The sequence below is a fragment of the Uloborus diversus genome, unplaced genomic scaffold, assembly GCF_026930045.1.
Source record: "Uloborus diversus isolate 005 unplaced genomic scaffold, Udiv.v.3.1 scaffold_1126, whole genome shotgun sequence".
In the NCBI taxonomy this organism is placed as follows: Eukaryota; Metazoa; Arthropoda; class Arachnida; order Araneae; family Uloboridae; genus Uloborus; species Uloborus diversus.
The window spans coordinates 1-27332 of record NW_026557795.1 but is presented as its reverse complement, the minus strand read 5'-3'; the positions used below and the strand labels follow the sequence as shown (position 1 = coordinate 27332).

The window sequence follows — 27332 nt, the reverse complement described above, 5'->3', positions numbered from 1 at the left end:
TCTGTCATTCCAACTGCTCCGGTACCTCCCATCCTGTTTCGACGGAATTGTCCAGAGTATACTGCGGAGAAGTGATGAAGATTTCATTTTTTCAAAGATTGTGTCCGACCTGGTAGCTGAGGAAAATCGTCTATCTTTGAGAAATGATGATTTTGACATTCAAGCCAAGACAACTTTCGCAGTAAACAAGGACTACAACAAAAGCGTAACGTGTTTCCGTTGTCGAAAGACTGGTCATATCAAGAGGTATTGTCCTGAAGCAAAGAGTCGTCCCTTAAGTCCAAGGAGAGGTCGTTCGAGATGGAAAAGGCGCGGTTCTCAACGGCGAAGTGATGACCACCACCGTTCTCCATCGGCTGATTTTTGTGAGTATGAAGATTTCTTTTTAAGTGAGGCAAACTGTCTAATGGATAGATCCAGTTCATATATCTTTGATTGTGCCGCCACCCACCACTTCTCAAAGGACAGAGACATTTTTCAGAACTTTGTAGAATTAAGTAACAAAGAAATGGCTGTAGCCATTGAAGGTAAAACATTCCCGATTGAGGGAAAGGGGGATATTTATTTAAGATTTGGTAAAAGAAAAATTGTTTTAAAAGATGTACTTTACTCCTCCAAATTGAGACGAAATTTAATTTCGGGATCTAAATTTGATAAAGGTGGGGCAAAACTTGAAGCTAAAAATGGTATTTTGACGGTATCAAACCAGAAAGGTGTTATTTTTAAAGCATTTTTAAATAATGGTATATATTATGTAAAACCCCAAAATGTTGATAAATGTTTTCAAAAGTCTAGTCACGATAACGTAAATTTGAAGGATAAACAAAACTCTAGTCATTTTTCTCGTAATATCGTTAATGTTGAATCTTCAAATGTTGAATCCTTAGAAATTTGGCATAAAAGATTAGCCCACGTAAATGCTGATTGTATAAAGAAAACCAGCAACTTAGAAAGTGTACGGGGTTTGCCGAAATTCAAAGGGGGGAAATTTAATTGTGAAGATTGTAAATTGGGAAAATTTAAGAGGGTATCCATCAAACCCATTAATAAAGTTAAATCTGAAAAACCTCTTGATTTAATTTATTCTGATGTTTGGGGACCATATCCCGTAAAAGGAAGAAATGGGGAGAGATACTTCGTGTCAGTCATTGATGACTATTCCAAACGAGTTTCGCTGTATCCGATCAGAGAAAAGAGGCAAGTAACTGGTATCCTTATTCAGCATATCAGGAGGGCTGAAAGATTTTTAGGAAGTAAAGTGAAAGCTATAAGAACTGATAACGGAGGGGAATATGTCAATAATGAATTTCAACAGTTTTGTAAGAATTCTGGTATTTCTCACGAATTAACAAACTCTTTTTGTCCAGAACAGAACAGTGTCAGTAAAGTATTTAACAGGGTAGTTGCTAATGGGGCCACTGTATTGCTTGAGGAAAGCGGTCTAGATAAAAAGTTTTGGCCAGATGCAATGTTGCACTTCGTTTACACCTGGAACAGAGTTTGCCATTCGGGTCAAAGAAAAACACCATTTGAGCTTTATGGGAGAAATATTCCTTCAGTAAAACACCTTAAACCATTCGGCATCGTGTCTTACGTCGGAATTCTGAAGCAGAAACGTAATAAACTAGACTTAAAAGCTAGAAAAGGTGTTCTCATCGGATATGCCTTTAAGACGAAGGGTTATCGTGTTTATTTCCCAGAAACTGATAAGGTTGTAGAAAGCATTAATATTTCCTTTAATGAGAATTTATTCTATAAAAATGATTTTAAAAGTAATCGCAGTGGAGCGGTGATGGGCCATTGTCATTTTGACGACAAATCTAATTTTTCTTCAGACGATGAAAGTTCCGTGTACGAAGATGCGAGCCAATCCCAGAACGTAGAAAATTCTACGGGTTCAGATCGTGAAATCGACACTACGTCGGAAGATGAAAGTTCCATTGATGAAGAAGTTAGACCCCTAAAAGAAACAACTTGGTTTAGAAAAATAGCACCGCGGAAGATGGATCGCGAACGGATGTGTATTATTACGAAAAAAAATAGTTCGAAACGGTTAAGATCCATTCATGATATCAGAAAGTATTGTAACAGAAATGCTATAGTTTTTGAACCGCATATTTTTAATTTCCAAGGTAAAAATACATATGAAGGGGAAGTTAATGGTCAATCCACGAGCGCGAATTTTTCTCAATTATGACTAGATGAAGAAGAGATAATTATTCCCAATACTTACAAACAATTTTTTAAAGTCAAAACAGAGGGAAAACTGGGAAAATTCCATGAAGGAAGAAATGAAAGTTTTTCGGGAAAGAAAGGTATGGACTTTGACACCACTTCCAGAAAACGCGAATGTAATAGGATGTAGATGGGTATATACTGTTAAACGAAACGAACAGGGCCAAATCGTAAGGTAGAAAACAAGGTTGTGTGCACAAGGTCACAAACAAGTTCAATTTTTCGTACGATTTAACATTCAGCCCAGTTGTATCATTTAGTGTAATCCGTTTCTTTTTCGCATTTCTTGTAATTTTTCAAAAGTGGGAAAATGTCCAGTGCGATGTAAAATGTGCATACCTTTATGCTCCCTTAAAAGAAGATGTGTTTATGCAACAACCTCCCGGTTTTGTTGAAAAAGGGAAGGAAAACTATGTGTGTAAACTTCAAAAGGCAATTTACGGACTTCATCAAAGTGGTCGAAATTGGTATTATGAAATAGACAGCGTTTTAGCAAATATAGGTTTTAACAAATTTCAAAGGTGTAATTGTGTTTATATTTTTCAATCAAAAGTAATACTTTTATTATATGTTGATGATATTGTGTTATTCGGGAAAAATAGTAAACATATTGAATTTGTTTTAAACTTGTTGAATAAACATTTTGACCTTAAAATTTTGGGAAAAACCAAGACACTACTTGGTGTAAATTTTGAGGAATATGAAACTGAAATTAAAATGCATCAAACAAATTATATTACAGAAATTTGTGACCGTTTTAGGCATTTTAACTTTCCAATTTCTTCATTACCTATAAGTAAAGGTATAGTTTATTCCAATTCAAATTGTCCTCAATCAGAAAGTGAAAAACTTGAAATGTCTAAAATTCCTTATAGAAATTTGTTAGGTTGTCTCCCATTTATTGCAAACCGGACCAGACCCGATATTTGCTACGCCGTAAACATATTCAGCCAATTTCAGTCAAATCCTGGAATGTTTCATTGGGGAGGATTACTTAAATTATTAGGTTACGTGTCTCACACTAAAGATTTCAAACTCAGTCTAAAATGTAACAAATTACAAATCGTGGGATTTAGCGATGCTGATTTCGCCAGTAGCAAAGATGATAGAACTTCCTTAGGGGGACAAATAATTTCACTTGATAATGCTCCGATTTCTTGGCGTACATTCAAAGAAAAAAGCATATGCTTGTCAACCATGGAATCAGAATTCGTTGCACTTACGGAAGCAGCAAAAGAATTGCTATGGTTTGACAGAATTTTAGATGAGTGCATTAACTTTGGAATTACCAATAGCCAGAAAGTAAAATCAATATTGTATGCGGATAATCAGGCCACGATAGATTTCTGTAAATCCCCAATTGAAAATTATAGAACGAAGCACATCGATGTTAAATTATTTTTTGTGAGGGACTTAATTTATCAAGAAATTTTCTGCATTAATTTTGTAAGAAGTAAAGAAAACCAAGCTGACGTATTTACAAAACCACTTTCTGGAACTGAACTTGTAAAATTTTGTGAAACAGTTTTTCATTAATCACTTTTGCTAACGATGAATATTCAATTTTAAAGATGTAATTTCGACATTGTATCAAGAATTTTTTAATGTATTTGGAAATACTTTTCTGTATTGTGTAATTTTCTCAAAAATGAAATATTCGCGAAATTTTATTATACAATCGAATTTAAATGGGAAATTTTAGGGTATTGAATTTTCATGTTAGAATAATTTTTTTTGCAAATTACAGCTCTAATATACCCTGTAGTAATTAGCTAAAAATTAAATATGTACACTTTTTTTGCATACTTTATTACGAATGTGTTTATACTTGTGTCTTTGCAAATGTTTTTTTTCTTCTCGAGTTTTAGATTAAAGTCTGGATTGTAATTTGCGATTGGATGCATGTATTTTCGTCCTGATGGAATGTGTTATATCGCCGAACGATGTTTTGTATTATGCTTAATTATTGTTATATTTTCACTTTTCTATAATGTTATAGAATGGATTTGTGAAACTAGAAGCCAAAGATGTTTTTTTTTGAAAAAATTTTTTTATTAGCTGTTTCTTGTAAGATGTAGAGAGGAGGGGCATTGTTAGAAATAGAATTTCTACAAATATCTCTACACTTACTTTTGCCCAGGTAACTGAACTTCACGATAATCAACCGATGCTTTTTCGGACCAACGATCCGAGTGAATCGGAAGTGAGTGATCGGATCGGATGTGTGACGTAACAGACTACCGCCATTGGCTTAGCAGGGAGGCGTCTCTGCCACTTGGTGCATCCTCATTGGCTGCGTGGATGTGAGGGCATTGATGTGAATAATGATGAGGACAGACTATTTAATAGCGATCGGAGCTGATATTCGCTCTCTCTTTTTTAAGACTCGTTGGGTGATGTCTGTCCTGTAAAAGGTAGCTAGGGTAGAGCTCGTATTGTTCGGCGGATTGCCGACTGTGCTTGGCTGATCGTAGTAATAGATTAGCGAGCCGTATTAGGATGAGCTTAACTAACTTGCTAGTCATATTTAATTAGTCTTTTTTACCTTTGGCTTCAGTTATGTTTATACAATTATATTTACCTTTTTTCACGTGTTAATAAATTTTAGTTATTTTTTAAAGAAGTCTCTTCATCAGTTATTCACAGAAAGTAGATGAAATGTTAGTTCTTTCACTAACTCTGCAAGAAGTATTACAGTTAACAGGTGGTATCATTCATCAATGGTATCAATACCTGCCTCAAAGAAACTTGCCGCCAATGAAGAGAGCCATAAATCGTCTCATGTGCAGGAACAAGTGGAAATCAGACGGTGCCAAGTCTGGGCTGTACGGCGGGTGATTAAACTGCTCCCAACCGAACTGTTCAATTAGTCTTTGAGTGTCACGAGCAGTATGGGGCCGAGCATTGTCATGCAGCAACACAATTCCTTCACTGAACATTCCTCTACGTTTGCATTCAAAAACTGGATAACAGAACGAATTTCACAGTTGGCGGGATCGATTTTTTTAAACATTATATACGGCCACAGTAAATGCAAAACACAAGACAAATCAACCGTAATGGCGCGAGTTTGTAGCCGATGAACAGAGGAAACAAGTATGCATGCACTGAGCGCCGACAGCAGCACTGCAGCGGCATTAGAATGAAACGGTACTTACTTTCCGGATACGCCTCGTATATATATATATATATATATATGTAATATGAAAAATCCTTTGCTAGACCCTTTCCATATTAAGTTCTGTTCACTTATATGTCAGCGCGTATGAGTCACAGACATTATTTATTACACACTTAAATGCTTCTCATACTATATATGGCTATGTTCTAGGCTCAGATGTGTTTTCCCTTAAAGTACCTACCAGACACCTTTTTTCCCTCCAGACTTAAGCCAGCCTCTGTCTGCGGTGCAAAGCCCAATAATATTTCGTTATTGCAATCTGCTCCTCCTATATAGATCACGTGAGATCACGTGATCGAGGGATAATTATCTGTAATCTTTTAATGATATTCCCTATATAAAAATCGCGGCAAACTAAACAAGTTGGTTGGTTAAGAGAAGTTCTATGTAAAAATAAAGAGGTGAATGTAGCTTTGTCCTCTTCCTACGTGGTAGATTATCACACGGCACAACACTGCAACTTGCGAAAATCAAGATTTGTAATAAGAACCGAGCGGCGGTTCTTACATATATATATATATATATATATATATATATATATATAATAATTATAATGAAAAATATTGAAAAGACCACACCAAAAGCCCATAAATGCGCAACGCAGCAAAACTAAAAAGCCAAGTAAATATAAAATTAAGCAAACAGAATTTCAAATATTAAACAAATTAAATATAATTAATGATGATAAAAAGGAAAAATTGCAAACAGCTATTAAATAGGAAAAGATAAAGTATGAATCCAGAGCTCATCAGCCGTGGAGGATTCATTAATTATGGTCAAAAGACCAAAAATTTAACTATGAACTAAAAGAGAATGTTTAAGCTCCAGTACATACATGCAATATAGAGTTATTTTCCTAATTAGTCGAGGCGAAACCCCCTGCTTTTAGTTTTAGGTTTGAGCTCTAGTTTATTGTTTTTAGTTTAGCAAGTGGTGCTTTTGCCCAATGTTACTCTATATTGCATGTACTGGAGCTTAAACATTCTCTTTTAGTTCATAGTTAAATTTTTGGTCTTTTGACCATAATTTAATGAATCCTCCACGGCTGATGAGCTCTGGGTTCATACTTTATCTTTTCCTATTTAATAGTTGTTTGCAATTTTTCCTTTTTATCATCATTAATTATATTTAATTTGTTTAATATTTGAAATTCTGTTTGCTTAATTATATATATATATATATATATATATATATATATATATATATATATATATATATATATATATATATATATATATATATATAGTAGCGAATAACAAAGCCAATACCTACACACCAAGATTCCCCTCCGAAAATTTTTGCGTTGCGGGTGAGGTATTCGCGTTAGGCCTAAAAGGTGAAAAAACCGCGTTATAGCCATTTCGCGTAAGTCGGATCACGTTGTAGCGGGAGTTGACTGTATCTCCTTGAGTTTTGGTCGAACAAATGTAAAGTTTGTGGTGTCAGTAATAGTTTTCTTCTTCTTCTTCGGCACTACAGCCTAGGGCAGGCCAAGACCGTCTCAATCAGTTTCCTCCATCCCGCCCTGTCAGAAACAGATTTCCTACATCCACTGAGGCCAACAATTTTTAAGTCTTTTTCAGCACAATCGAGCCATCTGGTTGGTGGGGCGGCCCCTCTTGCGTGCACCATCTGGAATTGTGAAGGTAACTTTATGGGTTGGGTCCCTACTACCTAGTCTAAAAAGGTGCTCCAGCCATCTGATGCGATTGGCTTTAGTAAAGTGGATAATATCTGGCTGTTTATAGAATTTTTTATATATCTCAAAATTATAGAGAGTGCGCCATCTGTTGTTTTCCTGGGCAGCACCAAAAAATCTTCTTAAAATTTTCCTTTCAAAAACCATCAATCTCTCTTCTTCTGCTTTAGTTAAAGCGCAACACTCACTTCCATAAGTTAGGACTGGTCTTAACAAGGTCTTGTATATGTTTATTTTTGTACTTTGGCGAAGAAGTTTACTTTTTAATTGGCTTTTCAAACCAAAGTAGCATTTGTTTGCCATAGTAATAGTTTTCAATGAAGATTATTTCTCTAAACATAAGTTAGGGGACCTAGGCCCCGTATAAAAAGTTAAATTTTGTGTTTCTTGACTCATTTTTTTTTTACTTCAAACTCTCAATATCTTAACTGTGCATCTGATTTTGAACATTTTTGCAATTAGACGTATACATCTAGGACTAACGGTTTTTGTGAAAATAAAGGTCTTGCAAGTAAAAACGGAACACCCTGTATATATCAATTCCAACTGGCTCATAAAATTCACTCTGATAACACTAGATGGTTACACTATTCATAGGCCACAGTAACGTCAGTTTCACCCGCATAAAATTCTTATTATTTAAATCCAAACTTATGACTGTCTGTTATTGGACCCTTGTCTGTTACTGGTGCTGTTACCCTAGATGTATTTTTCTACTTTAATTTCATTTTTGTCATAGTGGTATAAATTTAAGGCTGCTCTAACATATCCATTATGGATTTCTATCTCTCTCTCTTTTTGTCTTTTGTGTGTGAGAGTGAAGGGAGGGGAGAGGTGATCTCACCAAAACACAGCAGATTTAGACAGGATTTATATACGATACTGGGGGGCTCAGTCTCCCGCTCTCCACACATTTGCAATCTGCAGCATGTGACGATTGATGTTTAAATTTTTTTACCCCCATGCATGTCTTTTAAACTGTTTTTATCATTTCATATCTCTAGACCTTTGAGTCTTTAATAACCTATCTGACATTAAATGCTTCACAATGGCGACAGGAGAAGTAATAAATATTAATACTGAATAACACTTACTTGTTTTTTCTTTTCTGTCTGTTTGGCTTCTTTCTTGTGATCTTTCTTTTGATTCTTTACTGAAGAGCTATTTTCGACATTATCACAAGAATTTTCATCTTCATCACTAAATGTTTAATAACAATATTTCATTATTTGTTTTATTTTAGTAAATGATTTATTTAATTAAACTAAAAAAAATTTGACAGTAACTTCATGTGAAGAACCTTACCTTTGCAGTAGTTTTGCTTTAAAGTTGCTCTTGCTTTTTACCTTCAACTCCAAGGTTTCATCATCAGAATCATTGCTGTCTGACCCCAGGGAAATCTATAAAAGTAAAAATAAATTAACTGCCAATAATGTGACACTGAAGTATGCTTGCATGAAAAATTTCAGAACGGGGGGAGGGGAGTTTATTTCAGAGAAGGTGGTAGCATTTAACTTAATTTGCCAAATTTTAGCAGCAAAATTTGTAGCATTTTAAGGTATCATCTCGTTCTAAATAATAAAGTTTTAGTAATTGGATGCCTAGAAATTGTGTACCGTATTTTCTGGGAGATAAGCCATGGCTTATATGCATTAAAATTGGAATCTGTCCCCTGCAGCTTATACAATGCAAAAGTAATTTTTCAAGCAATTCAATATATGCCAAAATTGCCTAAAAGTTGAAAAAAAAAACAATCCATGCAATTCTTGTGCCGCATATGCGTCCGTCGTGTACATTACCTATGGTGAAAACTCAGTTTACTTCACTTCACTCACATTTTGCCACTGGTTTTTTAACATGTGTTCATATTTATTAGGATGCGACATTTAGCAATTATATTTCAGCTAAGGTTATTCAATATTTGTATCTTATTAAAGTATTTTTTAAAAAATGATGGAAATTTTCCTCTCTGATTACATTTAAGAACGCTATTGAAGCGGAGACACTGTAATTCGATACTTTCCTTATTTTTATTCTGCTAGTATATGGCACTCAAGAGTGACAACATAATTAAAAGAATTCACTCCATTCGATACCACATGGGCATAGACTAGCCAATCAGATTTGTATATTTTCGAGTTCCTAGGGATCTCAATTGACTGGTATTCGTGAATGTTTTTACTTATTCTTGCTGCGCAATATTCTCAACTTAATTCGTAATTTCGCTTTACATTTGTAAATGCCTCGCAGGAAGAGTTATACTGCTGCTTTTAAGCTTGCTGCTATTAAAAGTGCTGAAGTCAATGGAAATAGGCCTGCAGCTCAAGAGTTTGAGGTGGACGAGCGATGCATCAGAAGATGGAGGAATGATAAAGAATCCTTAAAAGTCATTCCTAAAACCAAAAGCGCTAAGAGAGGCAGAAATATTAGTGGGCCAAATTTAGAGGAGAACTTGGAAAAGTGGGTCCATGAACAGAGAGAAAAGGGACTGTCGGTGTCGACTGTAAAAATTCACTTGCAAGCTCAATTGATTACACAGCAGTTAAATATATTAAATTTCAAGGGAGGACCAAATTGGTGTTACAGATTTATCTGGAGGAAAAAATTTCTGTCCGTGCAAGAACGACTGTTGGACAGAAACTGCCTGAAGATTGGCTTGAAAAAAAAAGAATTCATTTTTAGAATATGTCAAAACATATATTGCTGATAAGACTTTAAACAATGGACAAGTGTTTAACATGGATGAGGGGGTGCCGCTCACCTTCGACATTCCTCCAACAAGAACTGCGAGCAAAGCGGGGGAAAAGTCAATACCCATCGTCACAACAGGCCATGAAAAAGCTCATTCACATGCGTTTTGGCTTGCTCTGCAAAACGGGGATAAATTAAAGCCGTTGCTTATTTTTAAACGTAAGACTCTTCCAAAGGGAAATTTCCATAAGGATGTTTGCATTAAAGCGAATGCCAAGGGCTGGATGTGTGAAAACATCATGCTAGAGTGGCTGGAGAATGTCTTTCGGCGACAAAATGGTTCGTTTTTCCAGTCACAGAGTCTTAATTTTCGACAGATAAATGTAATCTGTAAATAAATTATTTTTTTTTATTTAAAAGAAATGTGATTAAGCCTAACATGATATGAATCGTAAGTGCAAAAAATAAATAAAGCAAACAAAGGTAAGTCAATATACATTATTTATTTATGTATAGATATGTGCATGTAAATTTTGAAAATTCTTTCCTGGGTTCTCCAAGTTGATGATATTGCTAAAGCTATTCACAAAGTACTGACTAATGTCCGTATTTTATACAGACGTCAATTTTGTGAGTTACTATGCTACATAGATGCTCGCTCATCGATTTTTTTGCGAAACTTAAGTGCGCCTTATCTGATGATTTTATTTTTTCCCCTCCAAAATTTTGGCGGGTGCGGCGTATACGCCGGTGTGGCTTATCTCAGAGAAAATAGGGTACTGCCCAATGAAGCCCTGGTTCCCATTTGAACTTTATTTACCTGAAAATTGATATAGGAGTATCGTAAAAATGTTTTTTTTTCCAGTGATCTACAATGTCAATATACATGTTTTAGAAGCCCTGAAGAGGATTGTCTACAATGACCTTTCTTCCACAACATTATTTACAACAGGGAGATAAGTTTTGCAGAAAATTTCAACATAACAATGAATACAAATATTGCTTAGTAAAACTTACTTCTGGCTTTCCTTTGTGTTTGTTGTCTTTCTTGCTACCTTTCCTTTTTTTCGTAACAGAAGAGATATTTTCTACATCATCGCAAGAACTTTCATTTTCATCACTAAATTTTTCATATTAACCTCTGATTAGTTAATTTTTACTTCAGTAAATGATTTCATTTGACAATTACTGCAATTAAAGTACCTTACCTATGCAGCAGTTTATCATTCAAGTTACTATTATTTTTTTCCTTCTTCAAATCCAAGGTTTCTTCATCAGAATCATTGCTGTCTGACTCCACAAAAACCTATAAAAGTAAAAACTACAGATAATGACACACTGTATGAGAAATGCCAGAAGATAGAGGGAGAGCGATGAAAGGATAAGTTTTCACATTTAAATGGAAATTTTGTTCCAGGAACAAATAAACTACCAAAAAAATTTGCCTGCAAAGGATATTGAAAAATATTAAAAAGCACTTCAGAAACAAATAATAAAAACTTCAAAAGAGTTTGTTAATAATGAACTTACTTTTTCTAATTTTTCTTCTTGACCAAATTTATTTTCTTCTTCACCAACATTGTAACAATTTTCATCTTTATCACTGAGAAAAGTTTTATTTGTAATAAATTTGTTTTCAAGAATGCAAAAAAAAAAAAGATAGAAGAACAGTAATGATTCCTTTCGTTTGAAAAATTACCTTTTTAAAATTTTACAATTGAAAGAACAAGTAGCAAAATTTTCAGATGAGGGTTGTATTCAATGTTTCCCCCACCCCCTTTAAATTGGCCTTTAAGCATGTAAAACAGTGAGGTTGGAGGAGAGCGAATTGGAAATAGGGAGAGCAATTAATGACACAGTCAAAAAAAGTTAAATTCACAGCCGAGAAAAGATTTTTACTCCTGATAATACTTGAAATTTATAGCAATACCTTTGCACTGTTTTTTCCCTTGATCCTAATATTTCACTGTCAGAATCATCACTCTCAGAAGTAGTTACCTAAAAAATTGAAACTAATGCACTAAATATGGTACATATGATCATAGCATTATAAACAGCATATAGGTTATAACAGAAAACAGGAGGTAAATACTTCCACACACATATGAAGAAAAAAATATTTATCTGTGGTGCATCTAACAGTGAAACACTAAGGCTTGGCATCATAAAATTTGCTACACAGATGCATTTTTTGCCGCTTTTGTGCATGTTGGATTTTTAAATTTTTTTTCTCTTTTTAAATTAATTTTTAAAAGAGTACATCATATGACATATGTATGTTATTTTGGGCATTGAGGATCAAGAAATAGTTTGTTTGAAAAAAAAAATATTTGCAGTCTGATTGCATAAAATATAGTTCTAAATCCATCTAGTGAGAACTAGAGTAGTCACTAACTGCAGAAAAAATCAGGAGAATATCCTGCATTAACATTTTTCTCGTGGGAGATTTCTTTCAAAGGCACAAGGTTCTTGCAATAACTAATTCTTTAGAAAAGGATACACTTTTTAAAAATTAAATTTTCAATAAAAATTATGTACTGTAAACGAATTTTCTATTTCACAGTTTTATTTTCAAAAACTTGGGATTCCAGAGAAAAGTGAACATGGCATGAAAAAGGTTGCTTGTGTTTTTTAATCATTTCATATTATATACTCACACTATTATTTTTATAAAATTGTGGAGTGCAATATTTTACCAATAATACCATTTCACCTTAAACAAAATTTTAACTTTTGTGGTGGTCTTAAAGCTCACATCTTTATACGCTGATAAAGATTCCTTGCAATCTGAAAATGAGTGTATACAAGCTTTTCATAATTTTTTTTTAATACTGCTGTATTTAATTATTTTTTCCAGATACCCCACAAAGGTAAATATTTTTGATTTTTATTTTGAGATACATTTATCACTCACTTTGAATTAGACATTAATTTTTTTTTGTATCTAAACTTCAGCTGCAATCTTTCTATTAAACAAAAGGTGTAAACTTTAATGCCATTATTTTATTTGTACAACTATATAACATATTGTTTGAGGTTTTAAATTCATGCATGACATCAAAGTTACAATGGGTAAATTAACTGTTTTAGTTTTTATAAATGGTGAACACAAAGTTAATAAAACCAACAAATTTGAAAAAAGAAAATTACAGACGTTTTTCGGGGTTACAAGAAACCTCTTTTAATAAAAACTAAAGCTTTCTTTTGTCCATAAGTATACTTCTTATGCACTGAAAAAAGATTCCTTATAACATCGAAATAAGTGTTTACTTTTTTTTTGTGAAAAATTTTGTGCTTTATTAAGATTGTACCCACCATTTAAAAAAATAAATAAATGGACAAGAGATATTTTACAGAAATTGAACTTCAATTTGTTGTAAACAACATTCAAGGGTATATTATAAGCAATATTACAATCACACATCATATTATATTGTACGAAATAAAATGTCAGTTTTTTTACTTATGTGTTAAATGGAAACACATTTCAACTTACTGGTTGCTTTGTAATAGAAATGAAACTATTATTAAGCAAATGACTTTATATTTACATTCTTCTTGGTAAACTAGGCTGAACTAAAATGCAAACTAAGATGTTAATATTTTGTAGCTTCAGGCTGCATCAAGATAATCTGGTGTCCATAGTGTAATTAAAACAAAATAATTACTTAAACTGAGGTTTGTGCTTCTAAGCTAAAACCAAAAAGGGAAATAAACAAAACAGAATACCTAAATTTAGGCTAGGGATTTTAAATTTTAATCGAAAACATAGCTTAACAAAGTAAAAGGGGAAAAAATGTTCAAAAAGTAAAAAATGGACAGGAAATGTAGTTTTGTAAACAAAGATAAAGTTAGTCACTAGTCAGAGTTTCAAATACAGTTGAAACACTTACATTCCCGAGCCATAATTTTTCGCAAAAATGAAGATGGTGATTTTGTGAGCTGAATATTTTGTGAATTTTATATGAACAGAACTGAAAGTAGATTATTCAAGTTGAAATATTTTGCGAGGCTTAAATTTTCGAGATTAAAGCCGGGTCTCGTGAAAATTACAGAATTAAAACCTCATGAATATAAGGGCTTTAACCCCTTGAGGACCAGCGCATGGAAAACGAAGCGCAGCTACGGGACCGAACGTTCCGAAATGGAACGCCGCCATCGGCCCGAGCATTTACAGCAGTTAAGCCTAACTGAACAAAAATATTCATATAAAATCAGCATCTCAAAATAATGACTTGAAATTTTAAATTTGCTGTAACAATGTACTACTGATTACTAATTATTAATATAAAGACTATTACATTATTAGAAAGGAGTGAAATAAGTAGAATACTAAAACTTTAACTATGTGCACAAAGTTAAATAATATGTGCACAAAAACAAAGTTAGAGTTAGACATCTGAGTGTGCAATCAAAGAAAAAGAAACGTAGCAAAAAAATATGTTCCTTATGTAAATTTAATTAAAACAACTTAGGTCAACGAATTTAAACTAGTTCAATTCCCACGCAACAAGTCTCAAAATTGCTTCATAATTCTCTCGAAAACATTCCCTTTCACTCACTTCGCTAACAATTTTTATTGCAATGTTCCAGTCTCCAAATGAAAAAGAATAAATAAAGAAGAACAATATCAGAAAGGATTCAAAAATAATCATAAACTTCAGTGCCGCTTGAAATCATTAATGTACTCTCATCGAACGGGGAATCCCAACAGTCTGGAACACATAAGCAAAAATGCAAAAATATTTTAACCTTCCTCCCCTCCCCCATAATTTATTCAGCTAGATGTATATCTCTTTCAATAACTCGTCACAAAAAAAGAGAAACAAAGATATAAACAAGAGCAATTGAGACCTCATAAATCATATGCGCAGAGCAGTGATTCACTGATGTTTACATTAAAAAAAAAATCTATCCCATTGAGAGGCCCAAATAAAAAGCTAAAGCCTGTACATGAAGGTCAAATACCATGTGACTCGAATAAGATCAAAGTTATAGCCATTTAGCGCCATCTATTATCGTTTAAAATGTTCATTTAGTTCGTTCCGTTTCGAGAAAGCGTATATGTGACGCTGGGACGTCAGCGTCGATCAGAGCGCGTAGCGGTTACGTGTCGCTGGGCTGATAAGAGAGGAATTGTTGCGTAGCGTCCGCGTGACGCTGGGTGCGAACGGGTTAACAGTAGTTCAGTTCCGGCAATGATAATAACTCTAGTTCTAATTTTTGGTAAGGCAGATTTAAAAGCAGAAATGCAACATCATTTATCAACATTAAATGATTTTATGATCCATTTTGTGTTTTACACACATGTAATTATTTTCCACTGAATATTAAGGAGCAGTTGATAAAAATATGTAGCAATTATGAAAAATGCTGATTTTGGTCGTTTTGTATTGAAAATCCAAAGTTTCAAAGTTGTTGTGGACACTCTAAAAATTATTAGGAAAACGAAAATATTTGAAATGTGGATTTTTTAAGAGAAATGGAACATTTTTAGAGAGGGCGAAGGCTGTAGCAGATTTTGCGTTACCCAGGGTGCACCACGAGGAGGCCTGCTACACTACACTTTGAAGCCACTTCATGGTTATACTGGACAGCAAGACGCCTTAAGTTTGAAAGAACAATGGTGGGCGTAATTTAAAATTAAAAAAAAAAAAAATTAGACTAGCAAAAAAAAAAATTTTTTTCTCGAGAGGGGTTTGAGGGTTTGAGGGAAGACTCTAAGCTTCATTATTACCGTATCTCCAAATCAACATCTTTTAGGCACTGCATATGAGAAAATGTATATAGCATAGCTGCCAACCTCAAGATACAAAAAATAGGAGCACTTAAGGGAAAAAATAGGAGCACTGAGGGCTAAAATAGGAGCATGAAATCGTGGCCTGCGCTAAACCTTCCTTCTGTACCATAATTTTCCATAAATTCTAAGCACTTATAAAATGCTTTTCTAAATTTTCATGTTAGATTTTCAACAAAACTACAACCAAGTTTAAAACAAAATTATTTTACATTAAAAAAGCAACATTACATAGATACAGATTGAAAAGTTTTAAAAAAGCATGATTACTGTTTGATTTAAAAAAACTGCAATCCTTTTTAAAAATATGCTTTTATACATATCCTACATGCATAAGAACATATTGAAGATTAAAAAAAAAACAATTATTTCTTATACTTGGAAGTAAAGCAACTTCATAGTAAAGGTCAAGAATCTGAAATTTTGAAAGTGGCCAGTGGCACTCGACTCCAAAAACTTAGTGGCCACCAATGTCATTAAGTTTTGAAATACAAACTGGAGTGGGGGAGGCAGTTTTTACAACTTCCCTATATATAAAAAAAAAAAAAATAGATGACTAGGATTTAAAGAGAGATATTCAATACTTTTTTTGCACATGGAAAATTTAAGTTAAAATAGGTTTCTGATTTATTTAAAAAAATAAAAAATAAATAAATGAATGAGAAGTCAGCAGGAACCTTCAATTTAGATGAAATAGTTTCAGTTTATAGCAAAGCCTACAAGGCAATAAGGATCAAATAGATAAAATTTCCCCTTCAAGAAAATTATTTAAAAAAAAAAAAAACTTTTTGCCTTCTGTTATTTTTAATAGTTTATATTGAGACAAACAACTAATTCTGTTTTCGGGAACTTAGGCTATTAATAGTCTTGTCTACTTCATGTTGCAAATGACAAAACATGGCAACAACGCGAAAAAGTCAAGACAATAGATTTTTGAGTTTGTTGCATTAAAAGTGATTATAAATAATTAATGAGCCTTAAAAAAACTAAAATTTAGACGAAATAGCGAGTTTTTAGCACATTAGAGTCTAAACCAATGAGGATAGAATAATATTCTGAAGAAAAAATTTTGCATTTTGCAAGAAAAAAATTTAGAATTTTCCGAAAAAAAAAGCCTATTTTGCATTATTTTCAATAGTTTGCATTCCAATAAACAACTAATTCCAATTATGAAAACTTGGCCACTTAAGAGTCTTGTGTACTAAAATCTCGCAAATGACCAAATATGGCGACTAAGTCAAAAATTCAGATATAAAATTTTGAATTTATAGCATGAAAAGCAATTATAAATAATAAATGACCCTTAAAAAACTAAAATTTTGACGAAATAGCGAGTTTTTAGCACATTAGTCTAAACCAATGAGGATAAAACAATATTCTGAAGAAAAAAATTTGCATTTTTCAAGAAAAAAATTTAGAATTTTCCGGGGGAAAAAGAAAAAAAGCCCATTTTTGCATTATTTTCAATAGTTTGCATTGCAACAAAACATCTAATTCCGATTTTGAAAACTTGGCCACTTAAGAGTCTTGTGTACTAAAATCTCGCAAATGACCAAATATGGCGACTAAGTCAAAAATTCAGATATAAAATTTTGAATTTATAGCATGAAAATAATTCAAAAATAAAAAATCCCCATGAAACTACAATTTAATTGCGAATTTTTAGCACATTCGTGTCCAAAGCAATAAGGATAAAATGAAATTTTAAATGGTATAACTGTTTTCATATTTCTCAATAAAATTATTTAAAATAACCAAAAAAAAAAAAAAAAACATTTTGCAGCATATTTTGCTTATTTTCATTAGTTTGCAGTTAAAAGAAACACCCAATTCTGCTTTATCTTTGAAAACGAAGGCGCTTAAGTATCGTCTGCTAACTTCAATCTTGTGAATGACCAAACATGGCGGCTACGTTTTACACGTAGCTGAAATGCTCGATGAAAAAACGACGATCTCCAATCGGCGCTCCCCCTCAGTGTTTATCCTGACATTAAGCTTCCAAAGCATCAAATTGTCTTCTCTTTTGTTGAGTTTGGGCACAGTTCCTGCCTTCGAGGATAGGGAAATTTCTTCTTTTTCCTCAAAAATCGAAAAGTGTACAAGCAAAGTCAAAAAAACGGAGTTTTTTGGAAAAAATCGGATTTTCGGAGTACGCAATAAAAATCGGAGAAACTCCGGGAAAAACGGAGCACTTGGCAACTATGATATAGATAGATGAATCTCACTATTTTAGGGTTTTCTGATTGTTCTTTACTGTGATGGTTTCTCTTAGATGGAGATTCATTTTCAGACTCACTTGAAAATAAAATTTCTCTGTAAAAAAATAATACAATTAGAACTAATATGTAAGAAGTATACATGTAAGAACTATTATTCTCATTGATTTTTAAAAGATGACAAATGAGAGACTAACAAAAAAGACAACAACTTACAATATTTATTCAAACAATAGAAAAAAGAAAATGTGTTTTACATGCATTGAATTGGTTTTTATGGTAAAATATTCCCACATGCCGGAATCGAATTAAAATAACAAAAATAAGGGTTTGTTTCTTTCTTTTTTACCTATTTAAAGCCGGGTCTTTGAAAGGGCATCGCTCTGAATCATAATAGTATAAGTTTTGAAAACTTTAAAGGGGGAGGGGATCCAGAGACCAAACTGACAAAGGTGCCCACATTTACCTTCAGTGGCTTTTTAGTTTTCCCTTTTACTACAATTCAAAATAAATAGTAAATAACTGTTTGAAGAGTGCAGATAATATCTTTAAATTTCAAACACTCACCCATCACACAGAGCTATGAAAGATTACATATTTTTGAGCCAGTATTTTAATTTTTCCGTAATTACGTCCCGTATTTTCTTTTCAAATGATATATCGGACAGATAGAAATCTAAAAAGCGTTATCGAGATAGTCGATATATATATATCGATATATGAAGGTATATATCGGTATATTGCTCAGCCCCAGTGATGTTCCCATCAATTTTTCTGAGGGTATACTCAAAGTAATCCATGACGCACAGTATGTGTATGCTAATATGTCATAATATGAAAGTTTTTGAAGTTTGAGGCTACATGCTATGTGTCTAAAAAATGTTTACGGTGTATATGGAGTATACCCTATGGGAACACCACTGCTCAGCCCTACTGTATAGAACCTGAAATGTTTCATACTCTTGTTGACTTTAGTTCAAACTTGAATGCATAAACAACTTTTCGATTTTTTTAACTTTTAGTATTTGTAACACCTTATTTTGTTTCACAACTAATTCAAGTTCTCTTCCCACTAGCTAGTGTGTTTTGACGTAACAAAATGTAAACTATTTCTTTCTTTTTACTTTCTTCTATATCTAATATATAGAAGAAAGTATTGGATTCGTGCAAATTTTCGAATTTCGAATTTTGACGGATTCGAACGTTTTGAGGTGTGCTGAGTCCATTTCGACCATTTTTGGAAAATGTCTGTCTGTCTGTGTGTGTGTGTGTATGTGTGTGTGTATGTATGTATGTGTGTGTGTATGTATGTGTGTCACGTCTGTGTGTGACCAGTTTTTTGTGGCCGCTCTACAACAAAAACTACCGCATGAAATCGAACGAAATTTAGTACACATATGTGCCCCTATGTGAACTTGTGCCCATTAGTTTTTGGCGCGAATTCCTCCAAGGGGGGTGGAGCAATGGGACGTTTTTCGAGTTACGCGTGCTTGCTATTCCTCAGGAAGTAACTGGCGGAATCAAACAAAATTTGGTCCATATGTTGGTATTAACAGGAACAGGTGCTGATTCAATTTTGGTGTCAATAACTCAAACGGGGGTTGAGCTATAGAACGTTTTTTGTCGTCAATTGTGACTGCTGTATCTCAAGAAATAATGAACGGAATGAAAGAAAAATTTATCGGCAAGTAACCCTTAGTGGGTATAAGAGCTGATTTTATTTTTGTGTCAACAGCTAAAAAGGGGGTAGCGCAATCACCCGTTCTTTTTTTCCATTTTGAGTACCCTATCTCAAGAAGTAATGCTACGTTCTGGTTGAAATTTGGAATATATGTGAATCCATATGTAAACAGGCTTTGGTTCGATTTTGACGCCGATCGCTCCAAGAGGTATTGATTTTTTTTTTTTTTTTTGCGAATAAAAATATTTTTATTAATGCAACAATAAGAAAGATAAATCGTAATAGATTGTCGTCTGCGTATTTCTCGTGATTTTAACTGTATGGAAATGATAGGAAATATTGTCTCAATGATTTAAAATTTTTAACTGTTGCCATCTTATGTTTGTTAATAAATAAAATATTTGTAATTAATTCAAGTTAAGTTTTTAAAGTAACTTTCAATTTTCGCTCTTTGTTTTGTTTTTACAATAATTCAGACATTGGGATGGTCGTCAAGTTTTTGCATGTGTAATTTTGTTTTTGTTAGGAATATTGCTTCCTCGTCAAGCATGGGGAGGGATCAGAAAAAGGAAAAATATAGAAGAAAGTTTCGTGATGGCCACAACATACTAGTTTTGATTGTTTATTTTTAGCATGTACTAAAGCTGCAGGATCTTCCTAAAAGCCCTTATCTATTCACTGTGACGTAACTTGAAAGAAAATTACCAGGGGGGTATGGTTAAATTTTGGAGGTGGATACAACTAGTTTTAGTTCTTTTCTAAGGTTAAAAAATGAAATTTCCTGGATTTCAGAGGAGTTAGACCAAATCCACCTCTGTATATGCACACCTGTTACCCTATAGTTTGTCACAAGTATGGAGCTTGGTGCCCAGATAATTTTATGCTCCTTTAAAAGCCTTTTATTGCTCAAAATGGGTCATCAAGGTGATGAATAGGAAAAAATGAAGTTATACATTGTATCATTTTTTAAAGTTAGAAAAAAAACTATCCAACTCAATTCAAATGAACGTTTTGCAATCTGTAGTATGTAAGGTTTTAAAGGAATATAGAAGGACTGACCAACTAAAAATTTACCGAAGTAAACAAGGTAGAAAAATTGTAACACCTGGCAGAGATGAACCCAAATTAAAGTAAATTGTCCAAAATAATAGTTGAAAAATGCTTCTAATGTCCATAAGTGTTGGACAAAATGTATAATCTTATCCATGCCAACTACACTTGGACGGTTGCATTAACTGTAGTTTTAATTGTGAATCTACGAAGTAAGACCAAAGATAATAATGAAGCAGAAACATGCACGACTCTCCTGGAGCAAAGAGAAGCTCAACAGGGGTAAAAAGGTGGAAAAGCATTATATTGTGATGAAACTTTATATTGTGAACATTATAACTTCTTTTGGAGTTTGGAAGGGGTTCTCAAGTCCACACATCATTTTCTGAACCAACAAAACTTTTACATTATAGAATTTTGATTAATTGATATTATAATAATAAATTTAAATTTCTGAGAAAACATTTACTTGCATTCAAACATTTTGATAAAGTAACTTTAACTCTTGGCAATTCAGTAAAATTACTGTTCAAAAGAAAAAATTAAAACAACCAATAATCTCGCCTGCCACCCTCCCCTCCCCCATCTTCCAAAATTTCTGTCATTTTTCTGCCTCCCCCCCCCCCATTACCATATGTCTACCAATGTGCAATAATGCTTCAAAAATCTTAGAAACACTTTTCGTCTCTTTGTCGAAAATTTATCCCCCCCCCCCCAAACAAAATCCTGGCTACGGCCAATTCTTTTTGCATAAAATTAAAAAGAAGTGCGGTAACTCGGTTCTCGTGTAAATTAAGAAATGATTCTATAACTATCAAGATTAACAATGACAAACTTACATTTGCTTTTCTTTTTCCAGATGGACATTTGAATCTACATCAGCTACAGCATCCTCATCGGAGCTACTGCTACATAATTTGTTCTGAAAAGTTAATAGCATATTCTTTAATTATTTCTTATTTTTGATTAGATTAAAAATTTGTAAACTAACTAAAAATAATTTTACTTTTTTAATAAGTGTTTTTTCAATAGAATTAGATGATTTTCTTTTCATTCCTTGTTTACTCAAATTTTTCAAGGAATCTTCTGAATCAGATTCTGGATTACTGCTGCAAAATAAAAACACAGTAGTTTATGTTCCACGTTAACATCTCTCTCCCTACTTGGAATACAAATCATAATGTTAATTATAAATATACCGTTAAACAAATAATTATCTTTCTTAAAAAAGTAATAACGATACTGAGTCACTCAACATAGATCACAATACCTCACAGACAGTAACTCCCAGACAAGGAACCTATTTCAATGTTCCAAAAAGTGAATTCTATCAACGCACCCGCAATTTCATTTTTTTCAGGGAGTCTCAAAAGGTACATACTCAGTGCATATTACATTGAAAAACAACAAAAACCACATTCACAGAAAATGAAAATACATCGATTTCTTAAAGATTGCCTTTTCTTGACTTCCCTAAACGATGAATATGCACATTAATCTTTTAAATACCACTTTCGCTCTATGATCCAGATATAAAAAAATAAGATTAAAAGGCACAGCTTCAAACCAGCAGTCAGCATCCCGAATAAACTAACGATCATGTTCGGCAAACACTAATATTGGCAGGGTTGGGGGGACTGATTCATACACGATAGATATAGGTTATCTAATAACTGATCAAACTATCAATGTCTCTTGTTGTTTATTTCCAAACTTCAGATTATTTCTAACATAAAAATAAAATAAAAATGATAGGTTTTTTACAAAGGGTGAGACCTTTCTCTTTTGTTTTAAAAACTTCTAGTTATGACTCATAATAATTAAAATATACACAATTTACCAAGGGTGGATCCGGCTTCTGGTTTTGGAAAAGGTCATCACCATGACCATCATAGCTAGATAATGTAAACGTACACGTGCGCGGGTACATTTGCCACTGGGCAGATATATTTGCTACAAATATGCATAATTCGCTCAAAGTTTTTAAATTAACATCCATATTAAACAATTATTATCTTGAAAATCTGTATATAAATTAATGAAATTAATCTCTTACTTTCATGGACACATGATCAAAAACCAATAAGCATTGCATGACTGAAAATGTTACCTACCTACTGTATATTTTTAAAAATACAGTACCCGACACTGATAAAATCACTGGATTATAAAATCAGACGCAGGGACGTAGCTAGATCCTTTTCGAGCAGGGGCAAGACCTCATTTCAGCACTCACCGCCTCCCATAAAAAATAAATGTTTAAAAATTATTATTTTAAAAACATAAATTTAAATTAGGCAGTGATAAAGGAGGCTGCATATGTTGATAAGCCTATAAATGCGACTTTTAAGTATATATAAGTTTTTATACAGTTTTATCACTGTATTGTATTTTTTTAAATTTTGATAGGGGGTAAAAATTATTAAATATTTTATATACGAAGGTTATCAAGGAAAAATGTTTTGTATTTCCACAAGAGAGTAATTAAGAACTTGTAGCGTTATATATTTTTTTTACCAGGTGGCTCTGCCCCCTGCTTGTTGATGCTTACCAACCCCCAAAGATTTCTTCTCAACCTTATTTGATTCGCAAAGATTTAAATCATCAGTCAGAAAGAATCAGATTGAAAAACATGTTATGAGTTCCATTTCAAACAAATTGAAAATTCTGTTCTCCCTTCCACAGAAAATAGAATTTAAGTGAAGAGCTTATTTTAAGAACACAATTCGACTCCTGCCCGAAAATATAAAAATAATTTGATGGAAATATGCATAACCAAAATAATATTTAAAAAAAAAAAAATTGCTTTAAAGAGCATTTTCCCGCATTCCAAACTAACTTGTACGAACTTGCACAGCTATAGCTGCTAAAGAGGTTTGAGGGAAGTTTTCCAAAATATAGGGCCCAAAACTGCAGATTTAATAGCTTAAAGTGCGTAGAGGCTATCCCTGGGTGTGCTGGGTCTGCAACTAAACATTTCTACAATCACCTAGATACAATAAAAGCAATTCTCCATGTAATAACATTAGCACCAAACTTTTTAAGGAAAAGCAAACATATCAAAAATCAGACTCATCATATTATTTACATAAGGTATAGACAGAAAAACAAGCAGAAAACACACTGAACTAAAAATTTTTGGAGGGGAAAATTCCCCTCCAAAAAATATTTGCAATTATCAGAAATTAATTTTAAAGTTTCAAAACGGAATTTTTTAAAAAATTTTACAACAAAGGTTTTGCAGACAATCAATTACTGCGATTGCAATTCAATAATTTTATGATTGGCTTAAAAGTAATTGACACGCTGAACTCACTTGCTTTCTTGGTCAAGAGTTTTAACATCTAGCTTTTCCACATCATTTGAAGCCATATTTCTCTTCAAAACTATAATGACTGTTTAACATGAAACTTGACAAAAATTTTTTTGATAATTTAAAGAGCCAGTATAACTTCTAAAAAACAAAAAAACATTTCAGAGAGGAAGAATTCCATGAACATATATACACGTCACTGCATATGCACTATCATGTTAACAATACAATACATTAATGCACAAACTTGCAAAAGTATTTGCAATTTCAAGGAATCATGTTATTAATAATTTTTTTGCCCCGAAACACTTCTTAACAATTCTGAAAAAAGTAGCAATGAGATATAACACAGAAAAGGAAACAAGAAATTAATCTGTTTTGTACATGAAATTTGATGGATGAATTGGCCAACATATATAGTTCAGAAATTCATTGATATAGAAGTTCAGTTCAAATCAATCTCAGGGATGCTTGGTATATACAGTATGAGCTTTCACATTTAACCTATATTTTAAGAAATAAAAGAGGGGGGAGTTCCATTTAATTACAAAATATCTTATTGGCCAAATATGATTCTTTACAGTAAATAAAAAAGATATAGTACGATACAAACTATTTTCGTTCCTACGCCTGAGTTTTAGTAATCATGTACTATCCCATCAGGGTTCGAAAACATCATGACATTTTCGAAAATATCCGATATTTTGATGTATATCCGATATTTTCAATTAGCACAAAACTACAGTCTTCAAAATAATAAATGCATCCTCAAATCACTCTTTATTTTCTTTATTATAATTGCAATATAAAGAATCAAAACTAAGGTTTCTTTCATTATTTATATCTAATATTTTGTTTTACATTTTTATCAATTTTAATGGAATTAATTTAGCATTAGCTGTTTTACTCATTTTTTTTCTATTAGCTACTTTTATAGTTATATGATTCATCAAAAATAAATAATACGCATTAGTTGATGCACAGCCAAGACATTTTCTTCTTTTCTGAGCAATGTTCAGTGACGTAGCTAGACCCGACTTTCGGGGGGGGGGGGGGGTTACTTCTTTTATATATATATATAAAAGAAGTAACCCCCCTATATATATATATATATATATATATATAATAAAAGTTAAAAATATTGAAAAGTCCACACCAAGAGCCCATAGATGCGCAACGCAGCAAAACTAAAAAGCCAAGTAAATATAAAATTAAGCAAACAGAATTACAAATATTAAACAAATTATAAATAACAAATGAAGATAAAAAGGAAAAATGCAAGCAGCTATTAAGTAGGAATAGAAAAAGAGTGAATCCAGAGCTCATCAGCCGTGGAGGATTCATTAGTTATGGTCAAAAGACCAAAATTTTAACTATAAACTAGAAGAGAATGCTTAAGCTCCAGTACATGTAATATAGAGTAACAATGGGCAAATGCACCACTTGCTAAGCTAAAAACAATAAACTAGAGCTCAAACCTAAAACTAAAAGCAGGGGGTTTCGCCTCGACTAATTAGGAAAACAAGTTCCGATAATTAGCCTTCCACGGGACAGTACCTGCCAATAAGAAAATTGTCTTACCTTGAAATCCGCGTAAACAAATCCTGTCCATTGTTCAGCCTGATAAAAGAGCCAATCCATTTGTCAACAAAACATTAAAAACATATCCGGAAATCGGTCCATAGACATACTGAGTCGCCTGTTTCGCACGTGGTGGATAAATTTTACACGTGCGAAACAGGCGACTCGGTATGTCTATGGACCGATTTCCGGATATGCTTTTATGTTTTTAATGTTTTGTTGACAAATGGATTGGCTTTTTTATCAGGCTGAACAATGGACAGGATTTGTTTACGCGGATTTCAAGGTAAGACAATTTTGTTATTGGCAGGTACTGTCCCGTGGAAGGCTAATTATCGGAACTTGTTTTCCTAATTAGTGGAGGCAAAACCCCCTGCTTTTAGTTTTAGGTTTGAGCTCTAGTTTATTGTTTTTTGCTTAGCAAGTGGTGCATTTGCCCATTGTTACTCTATATTACATGTACTGGAGCTTAAGCATTCTCTTCTAGTTTATAGTTAAAATTTTGGTCTTTTGACCATAATTAATGAATCCTCCACGGCTGATGAGCTCTGGATTCACTCTTTTTCTATTCCTACTTAATAGCTGTTTGCATTTTTCCTTTTTATCTTCATTTGTTATTTATAATTTGTTTAATATTTGTAATTCTGTTTGCTTAATTTTATATATATATATATATATATATATATATATATATATATATATATATATATATATGTATAATCGCTTGGAATTTTTTCCTTTTCTTCTTTTTTTTTTCTTTCACTTCTCTCTTCTTTTTCTCTTTTTTTTTGAGACTAACTTTTCGGGGGGGGGGGGGGGGGGGGAGTTGTCCCCAAACCCCCCCCCCCTTAGCTACGCCCTTGGCAATGCTTACTATTTTATTTGGCACTTTTAATACAAATTAAAATAGTTGCATTACTAATAACTTTATAAATATGAAATACAACTAAAAAGGATTATTAATTATATTACTTTGTTATATTGTTGTTGTATTAATACATCATAAAAATATAGTACATAACTTTTTGGTTATTTTTAATAATAAATGAACCATATTACTATGATTAATATACATTTTGTATTGAAAATACCGTAGCTGAAACAAAAATATCATGATATGTATCGAACTGATATGTATCGGCGAGCCCTGTATTCCATACTACTTAATTTTCTTGAAAACATTTCTTCAGTATTTTACAGCATAAAAAATTTGTTCGTCCATCGTTAGTTAGATTTGCAGAGAGAGAGAGAAAAGAGTTTTTAATTAAAATGAACGCAAGTTTTTTTTTTAAATGTGAAAAACAAAAGTCATGTAAATAAAACTGAAATATATTTTCCTAAACCTCAAAGTTAAACAATAATAATTTAAATTTAAATACCAACACGACCCAGATACTAGCAGAATTACTCTGTGGGCAGAATGATCAAGACGAACGTAAACAAATGACTTTTGATGTTTCGCGCGTTTACGGTTGCGTTCGACGAATCTCATCGGTCGACCGGTAAGTAACCGGTTACAAACCGCAGCGGTCTATCATGTATAGGTTATCTCACCGGTTACCATTTTCAGCTGTTGATTGGTTGATTGGAGCACGTGATCATTAGCTGTCACGTGATTAACTAACCGGTCGCTTCCGGTCAAGCTCGTCGAACGCAACCTACTAGTCATTACGCGCTATAAATTTGCCTAAAAGGAGGAGAGGAGAGAACTGGAGAAAGAAAAAGTTAAGAAATCTGTCACGGTCATCTAATTAGAGAAAATAATGGGAGAATCGCTTAGGCTCAATTAAATCAAATGTTAATTTCCAGATTTTTTTTTTATGCAGTGAATATCAATGACTAGTTTTATTCGAAAAGTGTGAGAGCTCGAACTATTTTTGCAATCATC

General features: G+C 33.0%; 1 protein-coding gene across 1 annotated transcript in view; it reads right to left on the bottom strand.

Moving 5' to 3' along the window:
- The window catches only part of LOC129232258 (protein starmaker-like), a gene marked incomplete at its 3' end in the record, with an annotated part of 61052 nt that extends 34155 nt beyond the window's left edge, over positions 1 to 26897 (bottom strand). The window contains exons 1-11 of the mRNA XM_054866463.1: positions 26824 to 26897; positions 23867 to 24004; positions 21557 to 21659; positions 21390 to 21472; positions 17829 to 17916; positions 11737 to 11804; positions 11337 to 11409; positions 11015 to 11112; positions 10824 to 10926; positions 8421 to 8515; positions 8210 to 8315 (exon numbers count right to left, since the gene is read on the bottom strand). Of these exons, the coding sequence (XP_054722438.1) occupies positions 8210 to 8315; positions 8421 to 8515; positions 10824 to 10926; positions 11015 to 11112; positions 11337 to 11409; positions 11737 to 11804; positions 17829 to 17916; positions 21390 to 21472; positions 21557 to 21659; positions 23867 to 23922 (873 nt within the window). The remainder of the gene's footprint in view (positions 1 to 8209; positions 8316 to 8420; positions 8516 to 10823; positions 10927 to 11014; positions 11113 to 11336; positions 11410 to 11736; positions 11805 to 17828; positions 17917 to 21389; positions 21473 to 21556; positions 21660 to 23866; positions 24005 to 26823) is intronic.
- Between the last annotated feature and the right edge of the window lie 435 nt (positions 26898 to 27332).